Raw genomic sequence first — 24783 nt, forward strand, 5'->3', positions numbered from 1 at the left:
TTTGCCTTCTCTAATATTTTACTAGTAAATAGCTTTGCCACTATTTTGCTCTGGGCTATATTATGTAAGTGAGGCTGGACTACTCAATATTAAATAAAAGATATTTAGACTGGTTTAAAATTGCTGTCTCTCTACAGCAGTCAGAGGAGAGTCCTTTTTTTAAGGCCTTATTAAATTTTCAAATATAGTTTGAGTTATTAAAAGCCATGTCACATGAAAGTACAAGATGTGTGTATCTGAGATACTGCAGATATAGTCAAGAAGGATCAAATGATAATAATTTTTAAAATATGAGTTCCTAAAGAAGGATAAAGTTAATTCTCACTTCTGCTTTATAATGTGGCTTAGAGAATGTAATTTCTTTGGTTTTAGTCATTTAAACCTAAGCATGAATAAAAAAAGTACTATGAGTTCCCTTTGAAAGAATGGAGCACATGAAACAACCTTTAAAAAAAAATGATTTGATTGCTATATAATTACCTCTGTGCTAACATCGTGATACTGAGTTGAAGCTGCCCCATACTTGAGTCTGAGTTTTGCCACCAGCTGCTCAAAGTCTTGAACTTCACTGAAGCGAAAAGCTGTTTTTCCTTTGATGCTAATGATGACAGATTTGCTGGAATCATTTGTCTTATCTATAGCTAAGACCTGGGGGGTGAAAACATAAATGAATCCCATTCTCCCTTGTTGCTGACGCTTTCGGGCAAAATATGTTTAGCTTAATCTTTTGTGGCTAAAGCTTTGGTCCATGGTATGACTTATTAAGAAATAGACTTTGGGTACTAGTTGCACCACTGACACAAGTAAACTCAGTGCAAGTTATTTCACTTCTCAAGAAAAAGGTTTAATTAACATGTAGCCTTAAAAAATGACAATATAAATGTAAAAATTCAGGGCTACAATGCTGACAATTTATTTCTAACTTACATAAAAGCTACCAATTATATTCTTTTTGACTGTGTGTATCAAATATAATAGTCTAAGTCTTGGTATTCATGTTATAAATGTCTGGGCAATCATGCTCCATCTTGAGTCATCCTGAACCTTATCTGGTTTGTAAATTTTTAATTTTTTTCTATTTTTACTTTTAATGAGAGCTATAATGCTCTTATACTAGTACTCTTATCCTGAAGAATAATACTGAACTTAAAAAACGATTATTGGGGCATCTGGGTGGCTCAGTTGGTTAAGTGTTTGACTCTTGATTTTGGCTCAGGTCATGATCTCGGGGTTGTGAGATGGAGCCCTGCACTGGGCTCCACACTGGGTATGGAGCCTGCTTGGGATTCTCTCTCTCCTTCTGGCCCTCCTTCCTCGCCCCCCACTTGCTCGTATGTGTTCTCTCTCTCTCAAAAAAAAAAAAAAGATTCTTAAAAATTACTAAAAGGGTGGTGCATATAGAGTTTTCAATAATTTACAGAATTAAATGATATTTTATTCTGTGAATGATAGCATTTTCAAACTAAAATTGATATGTAACCAAATTTGTATTACCTCTCGTAATGGAATGATTACACAACATAGATTGCCATCCTGGCTAGCAAAGCAGATATAGTTTTCTGAGATGCACATTTTTCCATGAGTATTAAAGTGGCTGAATGGTACCCATAAGAAACATTCATGTACTTCTTTCAAAGTCTCTTCTTTGGGGAGCCTAAAAAAAGCATTAAACTGCTCACTGTGGGCTCGATTTTCCAGACCTCTGTAGAAAAGAAAAAAGAGGGCTCAAATAAGGACTTCTAAAGTACACACATGCCCATATTGACTAATCTAAATGTACTCCAAAGCAGAAAGAGAAATATTACATGCTATGTTCTTCAACAAATTATGTAATGGAAGAAACACACGGATTCATAACAAATTCATTTTCTTTGTTCCCTATTCCAATTTTGTTTTATTACTAAATTACAATGCACAAAAGTTAGAGATGATGTAGGACTTTAAACCATCTGTTAAGGGGTGATTTGCTGGAAGATTATTATTATATTATTATATATTCATAATATGCAAATATGGCTAACACCAATATTGGCAAACAATTTTTATATGTAGTTATCAGAAAATCAAGTCACCCAGTTCAAACAAAATAAAAATGAAAAATAAAAAAGAGAAAACTTAAAAATGAAAATTTATGGGATCAAAATTTAGACAAGAACAGTACATAAAAGATAATATTAAAATTAAGTGAAACAAACACTTAAATGAACATTTTAAAAAAAGCCATACTAGAAGCAAAATAAACACTGCTTGCACAGTATTGGGCACAGGATAGGCGTCAAGAAATGAAGATGACTTGTTAACTGATATGTAAATATATGAATAAAAAACAATTGCTTAAAATAGTACAATTTTTCTAGAGGCAGTAAACACTTGTGTTAAGCAGCAATGCCATCTGGGGTAGTAAGTAAATTATGCAAGTTCTAACTCAAAGCCAACAAAGTTAAAACCAAATTCATCCTCCCAGCATATACTATTTGAATATGTGGCATTTCATCATGTCTTTCAAAATAATTCTGATGAACAGAAAACCACATTAATTTTACCTCACTTAAATTATAATTTGGTGGGTTATTATTATTTTAAAAGATGAGGTCTATTTATATAAATGAAAAGATGTCCATGATATATTATTTTAAGGGGGGAAAACAGCAGACTATGGAATAATATGTAATGTTTAGTCCCAATCATGTTTTTTGCAAATACTTTTTAATTAATGCATTAAAAAGTCTGGAAGGATATACACCGAAACTATTGCTAATGTATACTGTTTAAATTATAGAAGTAATACATATTTGTAAAAACAATAAGCTGAAGCAATAAAGATACTCAATTTTAGAAAAAAGTCATTTGGAGGCTAAGTCTAAATAATCTATTGTTCTTTTTAACTTACTAGAAAAAAGGATTTAGATATCTATGATTTTCAGTAGGCTCTCTTAAAAATACACATAGACAAAAAATGGATTTCCTATATCATTTAAATACAGACTTGGTAATGAATAACTCCTTGATAGATGGCTTTTTAGAGGATATTCTAAGGGAAATAAAATGGCTAAAAAGTTTATGTTTATGGTGGCCAATCAAGAAACAAACTACAAAAACAAATGCTCAACTATAATATAACATAAACTGAATTCCTAATCCTTATAGAGTTCTATTTATAAATCATGCACACTGGGACATAGAAAAAATTCATCTTGCTGATCTATTTTCCAGAAAAGCAGACACACTCACAAAGAAGTCCTTACATATACAGATTTTAGAAATGGTTAGAAATAGGCAAATGGAACAACCATATCCAGTTAGGGCTATGTAGTAATCACACAACCCTCTAGGTCACTTGTTCTGGTCTATCCATAGGACTGCGGCTTAGGTTCCTCTCATAGTTTCCCATACAGTCTATACCCGCATGCTCCTTGCCAGAAGGTGCATTCATTAGCTATTTCTAGATCCTCTCTTCTTTCCCTCTCCTTTGGCATGCTTGTTTCAGTCAACTGTTCTGAGTGTTGAGCAGTATGAAAGGGCTCTGGTCAGTTTCAGCAAACCAAATAGAGAAGCAAACAGCTATCAGAGATACTTCTCATGTAGGCATTAATAATGATTAACATTTATCTAGTGTTTCATATGTTTACAAAGTGCTTTCACACGTTAGAGTGTTCATTCCTCACAAGTGCTCTCTGAGGTAGAAATGTTACATGAGGATATTAAGGTCCTGAGAGATAATGACTTGTCCAAGCATTGTTGTACTCTCCTTATAAAGCCCATGTTCCACTGGCTCCACTAACTTGCCTCTTCATAAAAATTATGCTGTCTAGGGGCCCCTGGGTGGCTCAGTTGGTTAAGTGGCCAACTCGTGATTTCAGCTTAGCTCATGATCTCAGGTTTGTGAGATTGAGCCCCAAGTGGGGCTCCGCGCTCAGTACGGAGCCTGCTTGTCCCTCTTCCTGCCCCTCCCCCCCAAATACATAAAGAAAATCTTTAAAAAAATGATGCTGTCTACAAATTATATTTAAAAATAAACAATACATTTTACAATATCATACCTGAAACTGTTTAGACCACTCATAGAGAAATGTAGACTAACCAGGCGTATAAAAATCTCTATTTCTAAAAGCACTCCAAGGGCAAATCCTACTGGGGTTTCAATAAGTAATTTTCAAACTTAACTTCTATTACTTCTTAGGATTAAACTTAATGGAGGGAATACTATTTGTGAAATGCATATGAATAAACTAAAAAATACCCCACACATCAATGATTAATTCCAAAGAAAAATTATCATATAACACAGAACAGTTAACTTTTAATGATAATCAATGTTACTGTTCTTTGGTAAAACAGTATTTTGAAAAGTATTAATTAAGCTTTGAATACCTCTTGGTGATTTGTAGAGGATCATCAAGGATTGGGTCATTAGCAAATGTTTCCTTATCAAAAAGTCTCTTTATAGCATAGTTAGCCAGCTGTTCCATAAGAAGGTATGTTTCATTAATATGCAAAAACATTGAAAAGTAGTGATTCTCCCCTTGGGAACACACATGAATACTCTCTGTTAGTATAACATTTGAAGTCTTTTCAAGTTTTGAGACTGCATCCCAGGAGATAATGAGTTTTACTGCAAATAAGAATTATAAGCAGATATGATTAAATTTCTCAATACTGATTAACGTTTATCAATCGGGTCTTTTAAAACAATAGTTAACCACTTGAAAAATGCTATGAACAACTAAAATACTTTAGACTACAAGATTAGTTAAAATTTTGAAGCATAACCATTAACATACAATAATTGGTGATTCTAGGAACAGATACAATTTTAAAGAATTTTTAAAAAATTATTCTGCTTTTATATTTAAATCTGTTACTTTACATAATTGCATAATCACTGATGTAAAAACTATATGTGTGCTCTGAACATTACTGTTTGATTCTTCTTTATAACTGCGGGCCATTAGATACTATGGCTACCGTTTTTATACTGTATTTCTAAAACAAGGATTAAAACATGAATTGCAGAGTCTATGGTTTAGAACAAGACAAAGAAAGGAGCTATGTGCCAGGTCACCATCATCATTTAATATTCACTCACTTCCCACAATATGCAAGGCATTCTATATATACTTTCAATGGCTCCTATGTTAAGGATTCTTTCTCTAGATGAAGTGAACTTTTTAATGTACAGTTTAATTACTCTTAATATCAATCCTATTGCTTTATATACAACCTAACAACCCCACAGAGTTGACAGGTCAGTCAGCAAGTTCAAAGTCATGGTAAGCAACAGAAGCCACTTACTTTCTGATCCCAACAAAAAAGAATAGAAGCTCAGAAAGTTGGTGCTAAGATAGAGCCATCCCTGACAAGGAACCCGTCCTTTCCAATAACTGCATGAGTAATAGGTCACTAACTTCTCCTGCTCTGGTAAACCAAAACATTTTTCAAATTTCAAAAGAGCTTCTCGAAATTTCTCAGGATCATCTTCTTTTGCAAAAGAATGTTTTCCCTCTTCAGCAATCAATCCCTAAAGGAGACAAAATATTTTCTGACAATTATTACCTACTAATAAAAATACATTTTATATATTTAAACAGTTCACTGAATACAACTGTATATATCTACAAGCTACATATATGTATAAATGTGTGTACATAAATGCTTCTCTTAGGAGAGAGGTGAGCAAATTTTCTTTAATTTCGTAATAAGGCTTTTTCTAATGCCTCACAAGGAGCTACCACAAACGTAGGTGCTAAATATTTTGTTTTTTGTTTTTTTGGGTTTTTTTGGTGCCGAAACCCAGGACTGAAGCTGCTAAATATTTTTTTTGATTGAGTGAAGGATTCATCCAAATTCCAAACTCATGAAATACTGAAATGAAAATATCCCTAAGAGCACTCACAAGGGCACCAAAAACTAATCATTGACCTCATAATTTTCTTTAGCACTGATTCTGACATTCATATGTGTACTTCTGCCAATCCTGAAAGGTGTCAGTAAAACAATGACCTTCCCACATGGCCTTTGATCCTAAAATAAGAGGGTCAAAGATATAGTATTCCATCTACAAAATAAATCCATCACTTACTCTTATCTTTCCTTGTACAAAATTAGTAATATCTTCATTTGAATCAAACACAGATAAGGTCTTCATGATATTTTGTTCCAACCAATCCCAATGTTTGGTTATTTCTTCTCTGTTGGCTCCTGATTAATAATGAAAGAGAATAAAGACTCAAGGGAAACTCCACAACAAAACTGCTCTTGATATTTACAAGCTCAGTTTAAAAAGAAATAAAATTATATTCGCTCGTTTTCAGAAAAGATGATCATAAAAGAATAAAGATATTAATTACACTTATTCTCTACTTCATCTGTATATGTAGGGATAAATACTATTTTTTATTATAAATGAAAGACTAAAATATTTAATGAAAGGGGGAAAAGTAAATAGAACTCATGACAAAAGATATAAAATTCTGAAAACAAGATGCCAATAACTGGTGCCTACAGCAACCAATGTTTTTTAAGAGAATATATAGAGTGCCAGAACATAAATATATAATTTAATCCGTGGTCTTCAAGTAATACAGTCAGTACTGTCCCTATAATCTGTGTGACTGCAAACAGCATGCACATGACAATACTATGCACACTGTATAAATGTGGATTTCAACTGTGGCAACTCTACTTATCTTAGAAGGTGAAGCCTTTGCTCAGTCACCCTTTTCATTAAAAGGCCTTGTTAACCTAAAGAAGTTTCAGCAAAGAGGTTAGAAACCCTGTAGCAAGTAAATCTATGTGACCTGCTGGATCAGTGTTAGGTAGCTTGTTGAGGGTCAAATATTACAGTTAGCTCTGGGTTGCTTTGGCTTGAAGAACTTAAGATCTTTAAGATCTTAAAGCCTGTAAGATCTCCCCAGCATTGCGGATTAAAAAAGATATTTAAGATCTTTACCTTTAAGATACTTTTAAGACCTCCCCAGCTTTGTGGATTATAAAAAATATCATTCAAAAGACACATTTGGCTCCTTAGTATGTTTTATGATACATGCAAGTGATATATTAACTGAAATTGCAAAACTGCCTATTTCTTATAATCCAGTTAAAAATTGTATTCATGTTACTAAAGTCACAATACCAAGTGTAATAACTTTTTTAATGAATCACAAATAAAAGCCATGGGAAAATTTTAAGCCTTTATTTTGGTCCTTTATGTATAAGGAAGCTTCAAGTTGGTAATTATTATATTTCTGCATCATGTTAATTTGGGAGAATAAGTTACATAATAATCCCCCCTCTTTAAAGTAGAATGGATATTTTTCCCTAAATAATTTCTACCAACTAGGTTTAGAGTTGAGGTTACAAATGTCTCATAACATCAGCAGGTATAATGTTTTCTTCATTTAGTTTAGATGGCATTCTTTTTAAGAGAGCCAAGAGAAAACACTCACTGGCAATGCTAAAGTAAAAATATAGGGAGATGCAAAAGATAAGCCACATATCTTTAAAAATCCATGGTATGCTGTATGTTCACACATATGAACTATCCAGGAACTCACATGCTTTTTTTTTTAAGTGTATCTCTCTACTTAAGAGAGGGGGAGATGAAAGAGAAAAAGGCAGTCTTTCAACATTAATAAGGCCAGAAATCCGGGTTTTTAATTTAGAACATTATAATGGCATCATAAAAGAAGTAAACTGTCATTGTGGGTTTTTTTTTAATTTTGAGTTGTTTTATCAGGAAGAATATCCTAATTCATTTTCTATCTACAATGTGTGTGTGTGTGTGTATATATATATATATATATATATATATATATATGGAGGCATCTGAACTACCTCAGCATGAATGAATATGTAGCATTACCAGTAAGACATCTCTTCTTATTTCAAGGATATAATGCCTTTTGTGAGAAAGTAGGTGTGTAACTAAAAATGTTTCAATTTTTCAGGCTTAAACTTTCTTAGGGGACAATCTTTAGTTTTGGGCTTGATTCCCCTAATCTGAGTTATTACAGATGAAGTGTGAGGAGTTCTCATCTTCTCAGCAGTTGGGTGAAGCAGATGTAAGTTGAAGAAAGGAATCATATAGCAGTAGTGCTGACCAAAGTTTGCTCAAAATTTGCTGGAACACATGTTTCAGGTCCTTCACACTAATGGATTTTTAAAAAAATTGTAATAATCTGTAATCCTTCTTCCCTAAACAATTAGATGTCTTGCTATTCTCTCAATGTAGAGTTACACATTTAACTCCTTTCTAAATTAAAACTAGGGAGTATAAATAAATGTAAATATTCAATTTCTTAGTATCCTTATTTGTTTGGATTATACATTTTTCCCCCATGTGGAAATAATGCAAACATTTATTTTCTATATCAGACAAGAACACAGTTTAGTAATCCAATTCTACTGCAGCATTGTAAAAATCATCCCTTCACCACAGTGTAAGATTTAAATGCATCTGCACAAGGGTGCACACTATATAAAAGGAGTAAGGTTGCTGCTGCCCTGCCGAGCACTTCCGGTCCCTACCCAGGTCCTACTGCAATGCTGGTGGTCCCAATGGTTTTATCCAAATAAATTGTGTTTAAAAAATAAAGCATTTAAAAAGACAAGTCAAAATGTCTCAGAAACCATATCTCCAACTCAAACTTCATCTATTTAAATGTTATATTTGCCTCCCACTAATAAACCTTTATTTCACTCAAACTGAGCAATAAATATTCCACACTGAAGTATCTTCCTTGCCCAATTAATCCAAAGGAAAAAAAACTGAAATGATTAGTAAAGAAAAATGTAGGGACTAACACACCCTTTTAATATGTTTTTAAATATTTTTAAGGTTTAAAAAGTGTTTAAAGTTTGTAATTCCTAGTAGGAAAAGATTATCTGAATGAATATCCTAATGGCAAACCACTATAGAATGGATTATACATTTTACTTATTTATTTATTTATTTAAGATTTCACCTCTCCATTTGACAGAAAGAGACACAGTGAGAGAGGGAACACAAGCAGGGGGAGTGGGAGAGGGAGAAGCAGGCCTCCCGCTGAGCAGAGAGCCCAATGTGGCGCTGGATCCCAGGACCCTGGGACCATGACCTGAGCCGAAGGCAGACGCCTAAGGAATGAGCCACCCAGGCGCCCCTGGATTATACATTTTAAAAATCGTACTCACCACATGCAATTGACAGGTAAACTTGAGAATCTGGTGTCTGGTGTAGGATGCGAAATGGAGCAACTTTAGCAGTAGAGTCTAAAACTGAATCAAGAGTCCCAACCAGAAGCCCTGGTGTAATAAAGAGACCATTGAAATAAAGATTTTACAAAACATAAAACCAATATCACTTCATCTGAAGAACAACCAATGGATTAATCTTTTTTAAAATTTCTAGCCCAAAGTTTCCTTATAAAGATTTTCTTAAAGAAAAAATATATTCAGGATGAAGAGATTACTGTGCTCCAACATGAGTAGTGCTTGAGAAAATTATCGTTCAATAAAACATAAGTCAGGTTCAATTGTCCAAATCTCACTATATATTTACAGCACTTATATATATCCTTTATAAGGTTGTATATATAGCAGATAAGAATGTAGATTCTGGTACCAGAGATCTACTAGACTTGAATACTGGTTCTTGTCACTAGTGTCAAATTGAACAAGCTGTACTTATTTTTTCTTCATCTTCATTTGTAAAATAAGGGGGTTAAAATAGAACCTACCACAAAGGGTTGTTAAAAAGATGAAATGAGCTATTATTACATATAAAAATTAGAACAATGCTTACCATATAATAAAGCACTCAATGTTAACAAATCTTGGATATTTAAACAAGGTAAAACGTTGATTAAATAAATGTATAGGAAGGGGATTTTCTTTTTAACAATTTTTAATTCCTCAATTTGAATTCAAGGCTTTTGATCAATTAGTTCCAATGTAATTATCTGATTATATTTCCTACTCCTCCCTAGAATAAAGTTTGCTGCTTTAACAATCAGCTAATTCCTCTGTTAGAGTCTTTGCTAAGCAATTCTCTTTTTACCTATGCATGTTAATGCAAGTCTTCTAGCTCAGTCCGCGAATCCAGATTCTACATTTTCCTCAAGACCCACGTCCCACATAAAATCTTTACTAGCAACCCCAAGTAATAATGCTTTCTCTTTTCCCTGATTACTTTGAACACTTAAAGTCTGTACAATACAACCTAGCATTTTGATTATTAGGCTAGTTATTAAAGCTACTTTCTAAACACTTCACATATTGTCTCTTTACCTAGAATGTTAGCTCTCAGAGGACAATAATCATGTCTTCTACTTCTGGGTTTGTATGCCCCCTAACTTTCAACATGTTGCTGGGCACAACAGGGGCAAAATTTCAATGAGATGACTGAAATATATAAAACTGCTTTCCTTTCCTGTAAGCTTTGATTGGTTGAGTGTTGGTGTTGTTTTATAAGGTATTTTTAATTCAGCATATAGATTTGAGAAAAAATTCAAACCAATTACAAAGTAGGCTTTTGGCTATTTTCCTTTCTTTACTCACTTAAAAGGAGTTAAGATTACAAGCAAGCTTTGAATGAGAATATAGGTAGGTTGGCAGATGTGTGATAGGAAGTTATTATGAGCATTGAGGGAGGTAAATTAGAAGATTAGGTGGTAGAATAGAGATATGAAGAGAAATTTGGCTCAGCTGAAAGGAAAGGGTAAGAGAGTAAATGTAAGAATCAATAAAAAATAAAAACAGGGGTCACAAATGCAGCATTATATAATATCAATTAGCAACCTGACAGAGGGTTTTGATAGTGGAGGTAAAGTATCAAGGAAGATTTTGGCAATGGCAACATGTACAGATTACAAAGAAAAAAACTGATCTGATATGAAAAAAAAATCTGGTATGAATGGAAGAATTTAAGAAATAGAAATAAGAAAATCCAGACAATATTATGAAAGAGGAGGTGCTGGGGAAAAGAGAATGGGAATGAGGAGGAGAGAAGAAGTGATTATATTTCAACTAATAATGACGGAAATCCTGGAGGGTTTGGAGATAAAAGAAAAAAAATAATTCTATCACTTCCAGCATGAAAAAGGTACTGTGAGAAGCTGGATTTGGCTAAGAGATCAAGGATAAAGAAAAGTAGGAGCTAAACATTGCAGATAGCCTCTTCATAGCAATGTGATTGAAATTATTCAGGAAATGGAAAAAAAGGAGAATGTTCTCAGTTTGAAGACCAGAAAGTGAAAATATTCAGAAGAAAGATAAGAGTAGAAGTAAAAGAACCAAAAGAGGTAACTCTCTTCAAGTTGAAAAACAAAACCAAGGGTATGAATGTCTGTGTATATAAATATACATATAACAACTTGACAACATTGTCAAAATAAAGGAATTATAACTTTAAATAAAAGCATTTATTAAACAGCACTGTTTTAGCTGCTAGATTTGCCTTCCAAAAACTTAAATTCTAAAAATTTTAAAAAAGTATTGTCAAATTTATAAGGAAAATCATTTATTTTGCCCTTACCACATTTTATTATTTTTTAAGATTTTATTTATTTATTTTTGCGAGAGAGAGTGTAAGAGAAAGAGAGAGCAGGAGCAGGCGGAGGCTCAGAGGGAGACGGAGAAGCAGACTCCCCACTGAGTCGGGAGCCCCATATGGGGCTGGATCCCAGGACCCTGAGATCATGACCTCAGCCAAAAGCAGATGCTTCACCCACTGAGGCACCCAGGCACCCCTGGCTTTACTACATTTTAAATAAAACTAGCTTAAATTCTATTTCCTTACGTACATACATTAGAAAAAGTAATATTAGAACAGGAGAAAGAGCAAAATGGTAAAAAAAAAAAAAAAGTATGGCTCAGCTGAAAAATAATGGTGGGAGAGTGGATGTGTAAGGAGGCAGAAAAGAAAGGAGAGGCCACAGATAACCATTCCTGAGTAACATAATAACAATTAGTTCTCTGATAGAAAGTTGTGAGACTGGGGACAAAGCAGTCAAAATCACTGACAGGAAAGGCCATTTTTTTTTTTTTTTTTTTTTGCAGCAGCAGCAGCAGCAGAAATGTGTTCACAAGATTATAAGTGCCTTACACTATGTAGAAAGGAAATTGTTCAGTTTTTATAAGTACATTAAATCTGTCAGTTAATATAAAGCTATATGACAAATAATTTGGAAGCTAGCGCTAGAATACATTTCCAGTCACTTGGGGAACTCTTCTAGCTCATTAAGCTATAATCATCATCAAGTCCTTGCAAGTCAATCAGGAATTAATATGTGCCAATGTCTGGGTTGTAAAAGTACAAGAAAACAAGCAGATAACTTTGGGTTGCTTTTCTATGTACACAGAGGTTTATTATCTGACAGCCTGAACATCCAAGGTCATCAATCAGCCTACACATGGGAATTTCTATAGCTATAGTAAATTGGGAAGAGAATAGACACTGAGAGAATAGCTACAAGACAGAACAAGAGATTTAAAATTATAAAGAAGTTCAAATCATCCTTTGAATGTCTATATTGAGTAAGGTACCAAAGCTCTAGATCCTGGTAATGTCTATGGGGTTTTGGTAGCATCCAGCCATACAAATAACACCAAACTTCTTAAGGATATACACCATCACAATACTTTTATTAAATGGCATAGGAAGATAACAAAAAAGCAAGGTTCTACCATTTTTTTAAATAGGCTATTTGCAGGTAATGATTATTGCTCATGAACCAATTCTCTTTTGCTGGATAGAGATAAAGCACCATTGAGCTGAAAAATATGCTAACAGGTCATGTAGTCCAACCTCTAGCATATTCACTCTATAGTATTTCTGATAAAAAGCCTGGCTTATTCCTTTATATTCCTATATATTCCTACTTTTCCCAAGGTAGACTATTGTTTTGGTGGGACTTTCTAATAATTGGAAAGTCCTTGAACACTACATCAAAAACTTATGATGTACTATATGCTGGCTAACTAAACACAATAAAAAATTGGAAAGTCCTTTCTAAAATATGAAAGGATTTATATATCTAAATGTTATAGTCAAGGCTAGCTTCAAGAGCTTGTGACCTGTCCAAAGGGCCCCATGCTCAGAAGAGCCCCTGCTTAGTTTAATTCTCTGCTGTCACTGTCTTGAAATTTCTTAATTTTTGAACAAAGAGCTCTGAATTTTCATTTTGCACTGGGCCCCACAAACAAGGTAGGTGATCCTACTTACAGTGGTTATCACTGGGCAGCAGGATGATGGGTGATCATTTTTTCTTAATGCCTATACATATTTTTGGAAACTTTTACAATGAACATTTTTTACCTTTTTTAGATAAAAAATAAAGCTACTTCTTATACACTTAAAAAAAAAGGTCTTTCTCAGAATAAATAAAATGCTATTTCCATGTAGCATTTGGGACCATGCAAAACATATTCTCTATTCAACACAATGGGTCTTCAAATATTATGATTATCTTGTCTCCCCTTGCTTATTCTTCTCTTCTCCTAGCTTAAAATACTCCTAGTTCTTTCAATTGTTTGTTGTATGAGATTGTCTGTTATATGAGATTTTTCTTCTACCATTCTCTTAACGTACCTATTTGTCAAAGTCTCTTATAAAATGTGCCATTCAAACCTGAATGTCAGATATGGTCTGAATAAATGCAGGTTTTTTATATTGTGGGCTCCAAGGTTATATTAATGCAGTCTAAGATCATATTAGCTTTTTAAGCCACTACGTCATATTATATTAAACTTGTGATTGACTAATCTACTTTGATCTATTTCACAAGTACAAGCACCAACCTAGGTATTCTCTGTCCTGTACAGCTGATTAAAACAACAACAACAAAAAACCCCTAAATGCAGTTTACATTTATCCATGTTAAATTTTATTCCACTGATGTCAACTGAGCATTCGAACTTGTCCAGATCTTTATGAATCTTGATTTTATTTTCTATGACAGTGACTCTCAACTGAAACTTCAAATTTGAATCATTTGGAGTTTTTGAAACTACTAAAGCCCAGAGATTCTAATTTATCTGGGATATGGCCTGGGTATTCTATTTTTTCCCTTAACTTTGTATTATAAAATTTTTCAAATGTAAAAAAAAATAGAGAAAATAATATATTGACACTTCTATGTGACCATCACCTAACTTCAATAATTACGAACATTTCATCAATCTTCTGTCATCCATCCCTCCTAAAGTCATTTACTTTGTTTTAAAAGGTTCTCAGTTGAACGTAATATGCAGCCAGTGTTGAGATAACTGATCTATGGTGTTAATTGTCCCTTTCAATTTTTAGACACTTGCAAATTTGATAAAATTTTTATTCTTTTAAATTGTTTAAATTTTTTTTAAAGATTTTATTTATTTATTTGACAGAGAGAGACACAGAGGGAGGGAACACAAGCAGGGGGAGTGGGAGAGGGAGAGGCAGGCTTCCCATCAAGCAGAGAGCCCGATGTGGGGCTCGATCCCAGGACCCTGGGATCATGACCTGAGCCGAAGGCAGACGTTTAACAACTGAGCCACCCAGGCGCCCCCATTGTTTAAAATTTTTTAATTTATTTTTTATTATGTTCAGTTAACCAACATATAGTACATCATTAGTTTTTGATGTAGTGCTCAACAATTCATTAGTTGCATATAAAATTTTTTAAAAGATTTATCTGAGAGAGAGAGAGAGAGAGAGAGAGAGAGAGAGAGCAAGCCGGGGGAGGGGCAGAGGGAGAGAGAATCCTGAAGCTGACTTCTCGCTAAGCATGGAGCGGGACACAGGTGCTTGATCCCAAGACCCCAATATCATGACCTGAGCTGAAATCAAGAGCCAGCCACTGGACCAAATGAGCCACCCAGGAGCCCCAAACATTTCTTTTTTGTATTACGTCAATAATAATGACAAACAGGTAGGACCCCAAGGGCTGAGTGTTGGAGAGGCTGTTAAAACAGCCACAGCTTGAAGGTGGTACTCATTATCAGTGTACAAATTTTGCACACTTTTAGTTTGACAAGTGTCTCTTTCTGCTTGTAAACTAGATTGAGGGCACTGTGTAAGGCAACACTGCTCTAGCTGCAGAAGAGTCATTTAAATGAACTTCTTAATTACAAACAAGATTTATTTACATTCTAAGTAAAATGTTTGATTATAAATTTTGGCCATAGAAATGACTGCTAGAACTTTATAGTGGATTCTGTATCTTGTCATAAATTGTCATGTTTACAAAGTCAAAAAAGTACACCTTTACTGAATTTTTTATAATCTCAACTTCATTAAATGTTAATGAACAAACTAATTAGTAAACTGCCAACACACTTAGTAGAAAATACTTTCAAATAGGAGAAAGTAGTGTTCTCAGAGGTTGTGGGTATTCTTGATTCTATTGCTTTTGCTACCAGATCTAAGCCCTTAAAACAGGACTGTGAATGCTTATTTTAGGATAATCCAATAGCCACAGTTGGCATTTTGAAAGCTGCCAACTTTACACTAAGAGCTTTGGAAAACAGTTAATAAAAATAACTCTTCTTTGTCCTGTTTTTCCTCTCCCTGCATTCTTTTAAAGACATTTACTTGAAAACTAGATATACAAATGATACAGCACTTTAAAAATGTTATTTAGGGGCGCCTGGGTGGCTCAGTTGGTTAAGCGACTGCCTTCGGCTCAGGTCATGATCCTGGAGTCCCGGGATCGAGTCCCGCATCGGGCTCCCTGCTCAGCAGGGAGTCTGCTTCTCCCTCTGACCCTCTTCCCTCTCGTGCTCTCCGTCTCTCATTCTCTCTCTCTCAAATAAATAAATAAACTCTTAAAAAAAAAAAAAGACCTAAAGCTGACCATAATCTTCATTAGTATAAAATGAGAGGACAACTAATACAATGATAAAAAAATCAACAAATGTGATTGTTTTAAAACTTCACTTCTTTATACTGGAGTAAGGGAGAAGAAAAAACAAGACCATCTAGACTGGAGTTGAAAGAATAGTGGAGACAAAAAACACAAGGTTTAATTCTCAAGTACCTTTAATTCTCTATCAGGTTTTCCTATTCTATAGATACGGGCATTCCTTTTCAACAACCTTTTCTAGTTGCTAAGGGCATTATATCTTGAGTCTCATATTTCCAACCGCAAAGAAATGAATCTGGAATATTTGCTGTGTCCCCAATGACTGCCATCTTTTGATTTTATACTATCATATTATTTGTCCTGCTTAGAATGTCCTCCTCATTTCTCTCTATCAAACCACATCCCAGATATTATTAGTTTTCATATTTGGCTGATTTAATTCAAAAACAATACAAACTGCTTTTTGACAAGATGCTCCTGAGATATCACATTGGAATTCTGCCACCAGAATACCACCTATTGTTATTAATCACTGCTTTTAGGAATCTTTGTATCATTTAACAGGACATCTGATAAGCATACTTCACACCAGAACTGGCCTTGGAAAATTGTTTGGGGGTCTCAAACACCCCTCATTCATGACTGTAAGTCACCAAAATCAGGGAGATATTACTGACTACCCCAGTAATTATATATTTGCTTGCTTACTTGTTTATTATCTGTCTGTCCCACTAAATTACGAACTCTGTAAGGGTAGGAACTATTTCTGTTTTATTCACTACTGTATACCCAATGCCCAGGGCAGAAACCAGCTACTACCCCATTTCTCTGTTCCTCTTCATAGCAAAATTCCTAGAAGAATTATATATATTCACTCGGCCTCCAAATATCCGCTTGGCTTCATATGCTCTAGTCCCTCTGGTCTCTGCTCATATGTCACCTTAAAGAGGCCTTCCTAGACCAAATTTATCTAAAATACCAACCTCCTCCCCTATCACTATACCTTACTTTGTATTTCTTCATATGGCTTATCACCACCAGCCATGTAGTACTTGTTTATTTGCCTCCCTCAACTAGAATGTTAGCCCATGAGCATAAGGATTTAGTTTTGCTCATTTGCTGTTATCTCCAGCACCTAAAAGAGTGCTTGCTTTTTAGAAAGCACTTGGTAAGTATCTGTTAAATGAATGTATCCTCTACAACCACATACAAAATTCCTTCTTATCTTTTGTGCTTATATAGCAGCAGCAAAAGGTGGAAAATTGGGCAGATTTTCTAACGTAAAGGTAACATAAAATACATGTCATAGCTGGTACTCCAACAGGGTAAACATTATAGAGCCATTTATTTTATTATTAGTTTTTAGCTTACTTTACATCCATAGTCCACGAGAAGCATGGGTTTTCATCAGCTGACTCATTTCTACTTCAAGTATCATGTTTTGAAAAATATAACTAATGTGACTAAAACTATATGTATTCTTCAATATCACTCAGTAAGACAAGTGATGCTTTTATCTGTAGAAGTGCTGTTGGGGAACTTCCAGGTTTGGGGCAATCATAGATCAAAATGAAATGCTGCTATGGTATTTTATTCAAATGCTTGTATATTATTCTGGTTTTAAATCATAAATGCATAATCACAATCATACCAAAATTATTGAATAACTATCAGTGTTTTACTTTTGTAATGGAATCATTGCAGATTGGACATATTCAATGTTACTACTCCAAATCAATTTCTGTATACAACATGGGAAAAGTAATTACTATGGAAAATGGTATAAATATAGATGCTCCTTTGGCCCTACAGAAAATGGCACTCCATTAATAGATAAATGAATATCAGATGTTTATATAGCTGCTCACAAGTTTTAAAACTCATTTGACTCTCAGAACAATGTCATGAGGTAGGGAAGACAAGTTTTGTTTCCATTTTATGGATGAGGAAACAAAGCCTTTATAAAACAATTATAGCTGAATAGAGACATAAAAATATTAAAGAATCAGGGCAGACAAAGGTAGTAGAGTTAATGAGGCAAGTGCAATCAATGAACTCAGTGGTATATTGATGTATTTATGGATGTTGGCTTGTAGCTGACTTATTAAAAAGAGAATCCCATAGGGTAACCCCCGGGAGGGCAAATTATACTGTGCTCTGTTCCTTCCCTGGAACATTTTGATCCATGTGAAATCAAGTAAAAAGTTACTTTTAAAGATCTCTTTGAATGAGAAAGGTCAGCTTTATAAGAGGTTTGGAAAAATGAAAGTTGGTCAATATCATCACTTTTTTAAATTTGTTTAGTCTTTTTATTAGAATGAAATCCACTTGAGAGCAAATACTAGTCTCCTACTTACATTATAAATTTCCAATATCTTAGCCAAAAAACCCCTCTCTATACAATCCACATCATCATTATTTTTTTAAAGATTTTATTTATTTATTTGAGAGAGAGAATGAGAGAGAGAGAGAGCACATGAGAGGGGGGAGGGTCAGACAGAGAAGCAGACTCCCCGCTGAGCAGGGAGCCCAATGCAGGACTCGATCCTGGGACTCCAGGATCATGATCTGAGCCGAAGGCAGTCGCTTAACCAACTGAGCCACCCAGGCACCCTCATTATTGTTATTTTAACTTAACTCTTGAGGATTGAAGATTCATGATCCTAAGGTGAAGTGGAGTAGTGGTTTCCTGTATGCTTAAGGAAAGAAAGACTCCAGCAACAAGCAAGGGAGGGGAAAAGAAGAGAGAACAGTGTTATCAACAGGTATCTAAAAAACTCCTGAGGCTTATAGGTATGCCGTCAATAATCCTTCCACTACTACCAAGAGAAAGTGGTGACAATGATCATCTTTCAAGTCATTAGACCACCAATGAAGCTGTCCTTTCTCACTCAAAACAACATAGATGGATCTAGAGGGTATGTTAAGTGAAGCAAGTCAGATAAAGACAAATACCATATAATTTCACTCATACGTGGAATTTAAGAAACAAAACAAATGAATAAATTAACAAACAGATGAATAAAAACAGACTCTTAAATATACAGAATTGGTGAATGCCAGAGGGGAGGTGAGTGGGGGATGTGTGAAACAGATAAAGGGATTAAGAGTACACTTATTGTGATGAGCACTGAGTAATGTACAGAATTGGTGAATCACTATATTGTACACCTAAAACTAATATAACACTGTATGTTAAGTATACTGGAATTAGATAATTATTTTAAAAAGATCTTTATTTTTCTACTTTATTTTATTTTTTGTAGTTTCAAGTTTTTATTTAAATTTCAGCAAGTTAAGATACAGTGCAATATTAGTTTCAGGTGTAGAATTCAGTGATTCATTACTTACATACAACACCCAGTGCTTATCACAACAAGTGCCCTCCTTAATACCCATCACCCATTTAACCCACACCCCTGTTCACCTCCCCTCCAGCAACCCTTAGTTAGTTCTCTATAGTTGTCTGTTTCTTGTGTTTGCCTCTCTCTTTTTTTCCCCTATGTTCATCTGTTTTGTTTTTTAAATTCCACGTATGAGTGAAATCATATGGTATTTGTCTTTCTCGGGCTGACTTATTTTGCTTAGCATAATACTCTCTAGCTCCATCCACATCACTGCAATGGCAAAATTTCATTCTTTTTATGGCTGAGTAATATTCCATTTTACACACACACACACACACACACACACACACACGTCACAACTTCTCCATCCATTCATCAATTGATGGTGGACATTTGGACTCTTTCCATTATTTGGCTATTGTTGATAATGCTGCTATAAACATCAGGGTGCACGTGCCCCTTTGAATCAGTATTTTTGTATCCTTTGGGTAAATACCTGGTAGTGCAACTGCTGGATATTAGGGTAGTTTTATTTTTAACTTTTTGAGGAACCTCCATACTGTTTTCCAGAGTGGCTGCACCAGTTTGCATTCCTACCAACAGCACAAAAGGGTTCCCCTTTCTCCACATCCTCGACAATATCTGTTGCTTCCTATGTTGTTAATTTTAGCCATCTTTAAAGTACACTTGAAAAAAAATAATAAAGTACACTTGACCCTTGAATAACATGGGCTTGAACTGTGCAGGTCCACTTATACGTGGATTTTTTCCCACACATACAGTGCAGTAATATAAATGTATTTATTCTTTCTTATGATTTCTTTAACACTCTCTTTTCTCTAGTTTACTTTATTGTAAGAATACAGTATATAATACACAAAATATGTGCTAATTGACTCTTTATGTTATTGGTAAGGCTTCCCTCAATGGTAGGGTGTGAGTAGTTAAATTTTGGGAGAGTCAAAATTTATATGTGGATTTGTGACTGCACATGGCAGGGTGGGGATAGGGGGACTGGTATGCCTGACCTCCACATTGTTCAAGGGTCAACTATAATTTTTTACTTGATTTCACATGGATCAAAATGTTCCAAGGAGGGAGTAAAGGAGGGAAGCACACAGTGTGATTTGTCCTCCCGAAGTTTGCCCTATGGGATTTTCTCTTCAATAAGTCAAAATGATATTTATTAATTTATAGTGTGTGTAGGGGGGGATTTGATATTTCCTTATCTAAAATGTGATATCATGGCCACCATTTGGGTACTCCAGTCCCAGTAATAAGGTACCTGGGAAGCCAAAAATTTTATCAGATAGTTCCTTTGTGAACATGGAATGCAGGCATATTTTGCTAAGAAAAAAATGAAAACATTTTCAGAGTTGGACTCCTTGAGTTGGGAGTGGGGAAAAAAGAGAGAAAGCCTTATATTTTTGAGGGATGGTCATTAAGAAATTCTTTAAAAGGCTACTTTATTGTTTATTATGTATGTGTATAATTATGATGAATCATTTACATGGTGATTTGTTAAGTTTATATAAATATCATAAAACATTTTGGGGCGCCTGGGTGGCTCAGTTGGGTTAAGGGACTGCCTTCGGCTCAGGTCATGATCCCAGGACCCTGGGATTGAGTCCCGTGTCGGGCTCCCCCTCCTCTGCGGGGAGCCTGCTTCTCCCTCTGCCTCTGCCTGCCACTCCCCTTGCTTGTGCTCTCTCTCTCTCTGTCAAATAAATAAATAAAATCTTTAAAAAAAAATCATAAAACATTTTGAAATGGAAAGCTTATTTAAAACGTTATTATGTTCTAGTTTTTACATATGATTTAATTTCAAAATAATGGTGCTAAGATGAAAGAGGAGATAAGAAAACAGAATGTCTAAAACTTCTCCATTTTAATAAATTTTACTTTTTAGTATTGTTCTACAACCCTCAAACAAGGTCTACTGAGGGAGACTGTCAATGTAACACACAAGAACCTGCTTACATTTTTCAGATATGGAATATTCAAGAATAAAATAGTCTCAACAAATAATCTAAATTAAAGCTTCCTGATTGATAGGTCTTCCTAAGTCCCATACACCAGAATGTAGCCCCATAATTCCACTCATGTAGTAGCTCCAATCTATCAAGCAGAGCAAATTGTTGATTTGTGCTTAATAAGCCAAATATGCATAAATTATTTTCAATTACATAAAGCCAGGTGCTAAATTTAGATGCCACAGGAAAGTCATTACCCTTATCAGCCAGGATGATCAAGGGATAATGTAAGGTAACTGCAAAAATCCAGAAGGGTGAATTTCTTCCTAAATGAAAGAAAATTACTTTATCTATAAAATAACATTTATGTATAACAAAAATATCCACAAGACATCTTACCCTGCTGTGAACCAGGACAATTAAGTAAGATAAATTAGGCAAGTGATAGGTAATCTACAAGATATCCCTTAGATGTGTTTCATTTAGAAAAGGACCTCAGAATTCTAACTTACAAATTAGTCTCCTGTTATAACCACCCTAGGGTTCTCTGTTGCCCCAATTCCATTATTAGAAAAAAAACAGAGTCAACTAACTTCAAATCCACAGCTCAAGTCATTACATTGCTGGTGGTTATTGCCAATTATCACATGGCAAAGGAATAAAATCTTAAAGAAAGTACAACTATTAACATTTCTAGGTGGTTATTATCTCTTCCTCATTAAACAAAATGTATAATGGAATCATTTAAAAGGGTAGCACATAACATTGGATTTCAGCAAACAAAATGGACAAAGGCAAGCTTATGCTGGCACCCAAACTCCTGTGAGAGCTAATCCAAATGTGGATTTGCGGTAAAGCATAGCAAAGCTCTTGGCTTCACAAATTTAAGTCAGAATAGAGTAACTGAGCAGTTATGAAACTCAGCACACACTTTTCTTCTGGACCCAAAAGAACCAAACAAAGCTTAAAAACACCTCTGCTCCTTTCTGACCCATTTTGCTTAATTTACATGTAATATAGTGGCAGCACTCATGTGGAAATTTCAAGCATTTTGAACATACCACAGGTAAACTGATTCATGCAGACAGACACACTGACCACAATATGGGGTTATGGCTATTCTCAACATACATGTGCGATAGAAATCTTGGTTTATTTCTGCGGACAAATCTCTTATTCTACAGATATGCGTTTGAAGGGTACATGGGAGTGGGTGGAATAGAGAAACTGGTGCAACTGGTCCATGTTTTAAGAAAATATGTCAAATGAAAAACTAAAAACAGAAAACAAGGAATGATTATTTAAAGGAAATTTGCAAGAAGTGAAAAACTATTTCATACTACATTACACTGATCTGATTCTCAAGAATTTGATTTACCTATTATTTTCCAGGAACACAGTTGTACAAAGTGAAATATACTTCTTTGGTAATGTGGACAAGAGCACCATCAAAATTCTGGTCAAATAAAATGGGGAACCAAAATATTATGCTGTAACACAGGGCTATAAGATCTACTTTAAATATACTCTGACCTGTCCTCCATGGACTAAAGAGGGTAAATTATGTCACTTGGTATTTATCAAGACTGATTCTCAAATGTTAATCTGGAAAATATATGCATCTATTAAATGGAAAGGCTCCTCTGCAAAATAACACTTGTAATTTTTAAAAATCAGAAAATGACAAAATGTGAAGTTTAATGAGGCAATTTTTGTTGCCATATTTTCAAGAATACCTTTTCAGATGCTGGATGAGATGAAGAGGTGTTGCAAAATAAAAAAAAAAAAAATGCTGCAGAACCTCAGAATTATCTCCACCCTGGGGGGGGGGGGGCTTGAAAAAGAGGAAAGAACAGTGCACATTTATCAGCATCTTAACAACATACATTGATTTGGCACCTATTTTATCCTCTCACCTCTGTGAGGTAGATACCATTTCACAGAAGAGGAAAAGCCATGCCATCTCCTGCATGAATCTTTACACAACCTTTCAGTTATTTGGTTCTAATTCTAATTTGCCTGATTTACTAGTTACTGGTTATAATTATAATTTGCCTGGTTTACTGGTTACTTCCCCCTAACCCGATCCTCTCCCCCCTTATCCAGGTTATGAGCAATTAATTCAATGGCGGGGAAGTGAATCTTTTTTTTTGGGGGGGGAAGTGAATCTTAATTGTCTTTGTACACTAGCATTCCATGTGGCACAGAGCAGACGTTTATGGTTGAATAAGTTAAAGAATTTGTCGAATGCCATTCAACAAGACATGAGCGTAGGACTAAAACGCAGGTTTTTGTGCTCTTCCCTCTTTCCGCTACATCACGCTGCCTAAATGAAGTCTGGCCCACCACTTCAAGGCCACCATACCAAACTGCAAATTGTCACGAAAAAGAGCTCTGCGTGCCCCAGTGTCCAAAAGTTTGAATGCCCCCGCCCCAGACGGGAGGTCTCAAAATTCTCTGGAGGCTTTCAACACTTGACCAAGGGACAGTTCTGGATTTGCAAATCAAATCACTGAAGGCAGGATGGATTAGGCGGCCAGAGTTAAACTTCATTTGTTTCACGGGTTTGGTAACAATCATGGCTTTGAAAGAAAGGGCAGCGCCAAACCCTCGAGAGGGAAACGAATTACGACGGTTACTCTGAAATAAGATCCCAAGGACTGAAAACGGGGTGACAAAGTAAAAGATGCTAAATTGGGAGAGGTCAGCAATTCTGAGACCTATCCCTCGCCCTCCCCCCACTCCGATCTGCTCCCCCCACCCCGCTTCCTAATCTCTCATTTGAAGCCCATCCCTCAGGATGTGACTGGGGCTCCTCCCTTTCTCCTCACCATCCTCCCCGCCCCCACACACACAGACACACAGACACACACACACACACATCCCGCATTCCCCAGGATGGTGATTATCGATAGGGGATTTTGTGAAAAAAGTTAAGTCCACAACTGCGAACTGGCCCCTGTCACCAGCTTCAAAGCTACCTGTCGAGGACTAACACTCGTCATCAGCCCCCGCCCCCGTGGGAAGGGACCGGGCAGGTACTTTGCCCAAGAACCCGTCCTCTGCCTCTGATTGTTCCTCCGCCTCAGAAAGGACCCCTCCAACCTTTCCTCCTGCCACCCAAAGAGCAGCTGCTCGCCCGGTGAGACATTCTCAGGACTCAGGGAGGGCAACGGAAATGTGGTGGCGGGAGAAGAACCCCAGCCCCTCCGCCAGGGGTTTAGAATCGAGCGGCGGGTGGCGACGAGTAACTGTTTTCCCTCACCGCCTTTTAAGTGGCAGCGAGCACGGCCCCGGGGTGGGTGCGGGTGGCCGCAGCTTACCTGTGAGACCCCCTCCGCCTTCCTCACCGTAGCCCCGACGCCGCTGCAGCACGAAGTAGTCGTTGGACCTTTCCATCAGCCACAGCTTCAGCGCATTTTTCAGGAGCACTTCCTCAGGCTTTAGCCACATCGCGAACTTTGTGCCGCCCAGCAGCAGCGACCCAGATGCCCTCCTCACCTCCTCCTCCACCCGTCTATTTCCCTCTACTTCTCCCACCAAATCTTCCTCAGGCTGCAGCGGCTTGGGTTCAGGTTTTCCACGCTTCCCCCAACCCTCCCTTCTCTCCCACGTAGGCAGCGAGATTGCCAATTCCCTCCTACA

At 35.8% G+C, this 24783-nt stretch overlaps 1 protein-coding gene across 2 annotated transcripts in view; it reads right to left on the reverse strand.

The window, feature by feature from the left end:
• TBC1D8B (TBC1 domain family member 8B) overlaps nucleotides 1–24783 on the reverse strand; it is a 56203-nt gene extending 31420 nt beyond the window's left edge. The window contains exons 1-8 of one of the 2 annotated variants that reach the window (XM_027609465.1): nucleotides 24462–24778; nucleotides 21396–21464; nucleotides 9172–9282; nucleotides 6080–6198; nucleotides 5293–5518; nucleotides 4372–4612; nucleotides 1495–1702; nucleotides 481–648 (exon numbers count right to left, since the gene is read on the reverse strand). In XM_027609465.1, the coding sequence (XP_027465266.1) occupies nucleotides 481–648; nucleotides 1495–1702; nucleotides 4372–4612; nucleotides 5293–5518; nucleotides 6080–6198; nucleotides 9172–9282; nucleotides 21396–21464; nucleotides 24462–24591 (1272 nt within the window). In that variant the 5' untranslated portion in view covers nucleotides 24592–24778. Of the gene's footprint in view, nucleotides 1–480; nucleotides 649–1494; nucleotides 1703–4371; nucleotides 4613–5292; nucleotides 5519–6079; nucleotides 6199–9171; nucleotides 9283–21395; nucleotides 21465–24461 lie in introns of both variants that reach the window. The other variant, XM_027609466.1, reaches the window with a different exon arrangement.

Source organism: Zalophus californianus, chromosome X, assembly GCF_009762305.2.
Source record: "Zalophus californianus isolate mZalCal1 chromosome X, mZalCal1.pri.v2, whole genome shotgun sequence".
NCBI lineage: Eukaryota > Metazoa > Chordata > Mammalia > Carnivora > Otariidae > Zalophus > Zalophus californianus.